Raw genomic sequence first — 3,355 nt, 5'->3', positions numbered from 1 at the left:
GCTAAAGTTATGAGTAGATACGTATTCTCTTTGCTAAAGAGACTTTTCTTGATGCTGGTTGCTCAGTTTAACAATTAGACACAGTTGGGATGACAAGCCTCATATAAACTACACGATAAAAATAATCATATTGAAATGTACCACAATAGATATGAAATGTATATTACATTGTAATGATAATAGGGAGTTTTTGATGCACGACGTTAACCTTAACTTTAATGTTAGTACCCAACATGCAGCGCGATAGCCCCGCCCCTTTTGTAAACAAATCAAAATACGCATGCGCAAACCCGTAACTAACGTACATCGACCACGTAAAAATTCTTAAATTAACATACTCCGCAACGCAAGATGAATAAATTATGATGTTATCCGTTAAAGATAACGTCGTCCATCGAAAACTCCTTACTATGGTTCATGCATTTAAATGTCATTTTAATAATTGAAAGTTTTAACATTGTTTGCACTTATAGTCAGCTACTGCTGCTCTTGGTGTCTTGGAGGTTGCATGGATTCCCCATGGTATATATATGTATAACCTCCATGATAAAAACAATCATATTAATGTAAACGTATTAAAATAGATCATTGTTATGATGTTATGATTCATGCAATTCAATGTCATTTTAATAATTGAATATTTTAATGTTGTTGGCATTGCAGTCTGCTACTGCTACTCTTCTTGGTCTAACGGAGATTGCATGGATTCCCCATGGAAATTCTAATCCATCATCTGCATGATCAATTCGTTTTATGAAGACACCGTTTTTATCAAATAATTTTAATTGATTACTAATTGAGGATACTAAAATATTTTCTTCAAAATCAATAGTTACACCAATAGGACCTGAAGCACTGAGTATATTACTACTAACATCATCTTCATCGCCATCTTCATCGCCATCTTCATCGCCATCTTCATCGCCATCTTCATCGCCATCTTCATCGCCATCTTCATCACCATCTTCATCGCCATCTTCATCATTGTGATCATCAAGTTCACCATCTTCCTCACCACTGTGTATCAAAGTTGTCATAAACCTATCATTTGCATCAAACATCTGTATCCTTTGATTTCCATTGTCAGCAACAATCAGATGACCTTCCTTGGTCAAAGCAACATCTGTTGGGTACAGCATTTGACCCACTCCATTACCTTTTGAACCTAATGTACCAAGATGTCTACCATCATCAACATTGAATTTATAAATACAGTGAGCACAAAAATCTACAACATACAAGGCTCTAGTTTCCTTGTTGAATGTCAAGCGACCTGAATCTTCCAACATCCCTTTACCAAATGAGCGGACTTCTTGAAATTTATAATCACACATTACAACACGATTTTCTAATCCATCACTAAACAATATGTGACCATCACCTGTTGGATGCATGAAAGTGATCTTAAAATCTTGTGGTACCTGTATCCTAGCAACAAATGAACCGGATTGGTTGAATTTCAATATATCTTTACTACAGCTTGATACTAATATGCATCCATCTCTATCTAACGTTACATCTGTCACAGTCTCTGTTTTATTATGTTCTTTATAATCTGATATGTTATCAATGGTATGAACAAGTCCCAGTGTTTCTACCTTGATATTCACTGGAGATCCTTTGATGTATGCAGCGCCAACTGTGATCTTCATTTTCCAACTACCTTCCACATTGCATCTACCTGTTATTTTGTACTCTTTACCTTCCTGATATTCTATCTGAGTTGCTGATTCTTCACCTGATGAGTTCAGTAGTGTTGCAACTAATTGTTTAGTTTCTGTTGGACTTGATACTTTCACTACAAATGGTTGACCTTTTGTCACAGTAATTTGTTCATCATCTTCAGCAACATTGTATGTCATGCTATCAGCAGTTGTGATTTTACCAATGCCATCGGTATTCATCAACTCATCCAGTTGCATGGATAGAATACAATTTGGTTTGATATTTCTCTGTTGAAAGGATTGTTCAAAATCAGTTCCTAGGACCTTGTCTTTAACAGCTTTTATAGTTGTCTTTTTGGATGAAAGAGTTTTTGTTTTTTCTGGTTTGTTCATTATTGAATTGATTGAAACTATTAGATTCTTTAATTGAGTCATCTTTGAATCAATATCATTAATTTCACTATCGAAATTTCTTTTATTTGTTTTGTATATATTGTCAAGGTCAGATATTAATTCTTTGCTTTTCTCTTGAACTTTCTTGATAAGTTTCTTTTCATGAATTTCTATGGCTGTTCTGCATAACTTTACTTGGGAATCAAATTGTAATCTGTCTTTAGTTAAAATTTGTAGATTTTCTGTTAATTTATTTTCAATTTCATGAGCTAACTTAAAAATTTCATTGGCATCTTTGTTAAACTCATCTACAGCAGTTGACATTGGAATCACTTCATGTTGTTTTTGACAACAGTGAAAAATGTGTTCACATTGCTTACATGCAGATTTGTTACAAGTAGTGCAGTAAAATTCTAGTGTGTTGTTGCAGTGAGCTGGACATTGATTGCCCTCCTGTTCCTTTATGTCTAATGTGTAAAGTGGATGATGCTTAGTGGAAGGTACGGCCTTGTGTTGTTTGATACAGTTGCCTCCACATAAATACAGCTGACATGTTGAGCAGTGGTATGATGGTTGATTGTCACAGAAAGAGCATTTAGTCGGTTTCTGATCCTCAATTTTCATGACATACTCTAGTAGTTGACTTATCATTGTATTGGAAGCCAGCTTTTTTAGGTCTTCTTTTGTTAAATCATGTTCTTGTCCACATGTTGGGCATTTCATCTTGCCATGAGTTTCCACCCATTTCTTGATACAATGTAGACAATAGGTGTGCATGCATTTCAGTGTCTTTGGTTGGTGAAACCTGTTGAGGCAGATGGCACACTCAAGATCTTTTTTATCCATAAACTGCAATGCTTTGGATACAGACATCTGCAAAGAGAACAAAGTAATGGGTGGACATTGTGTAGTGCACTGAAAGTCAAAGAATAAATTGTTGACATAATTCTGTAATTATCAGGAAGTTGTAAAATATTGATTGTTGGAGGCCATATGTCTGCAAAAAGGTTGTTGAACGTGGGCATTTTCTGAAATTAGCAGTGTTCTTATGAGACTCAGTTTGGAATCTGGACGTTGTTATAAACAACTCCCTGATATAAACAAACAGTTTAAATAATCAAAATAGGCTCTAGCGACAGTGTGTGACTACTGTGGCACTTGAATTTATTATGGTTGGAATGCCAACCAGAACGCCTGAGTATTATTTTGTTAAAATGTCACACAGTAGGTGTGCATGCATAAACTGTAACGCTTTCGATACAGATATCTGTGGAGACAACATAGATACTTGGTTATGG

General features: G+C 35.2%; 1 protein-coding gene across 1 annotated transcript; it reads right to left on the bottom strand.

Moving 5' to 3' along the window:
• Positions 1-25: 25 nt before the first annotated feature.
• Positions 26-2,918, bottom strand: LOC117117822 (tripartite motif-containing protein 2-like). The gene has a single exon (XM_033262290.1). The coding sequence runs from the start codon at positions 2,901-2,903 to the stop codon at positions 627-629; it is 2,277 nt and encodes a 758-aa protein (XP_033118181.1). The 5' UTR covers positions 2,904-2,918; the 3' UTR covers positions 26-626.
• Between the last annotated feature and the right edge of the window lie 437 nt (positions 2,919-3,355).

Source organism: Anneissia japonica, unplaced genomic scaffold, assembly GCF_011630105.1.
Source record: "Anneissia japonica isolate Jap-2015-1 unplaced genomic scaffold, ASM1163010v1 scaffold18280_len18336_cov110, whole genome shotgun sequence".
Taxonomy (NCBI): Eukaryota; Metazoa; Echinodermata; class Crinoidea; order Comatulida; family Comatulidae; genus Anneissia; species Anneissia japonica.
Note: the sequence above shows the minus strand (reverse complement) of the source record. Positions and strands in the feature narration are given on the sequence as shown.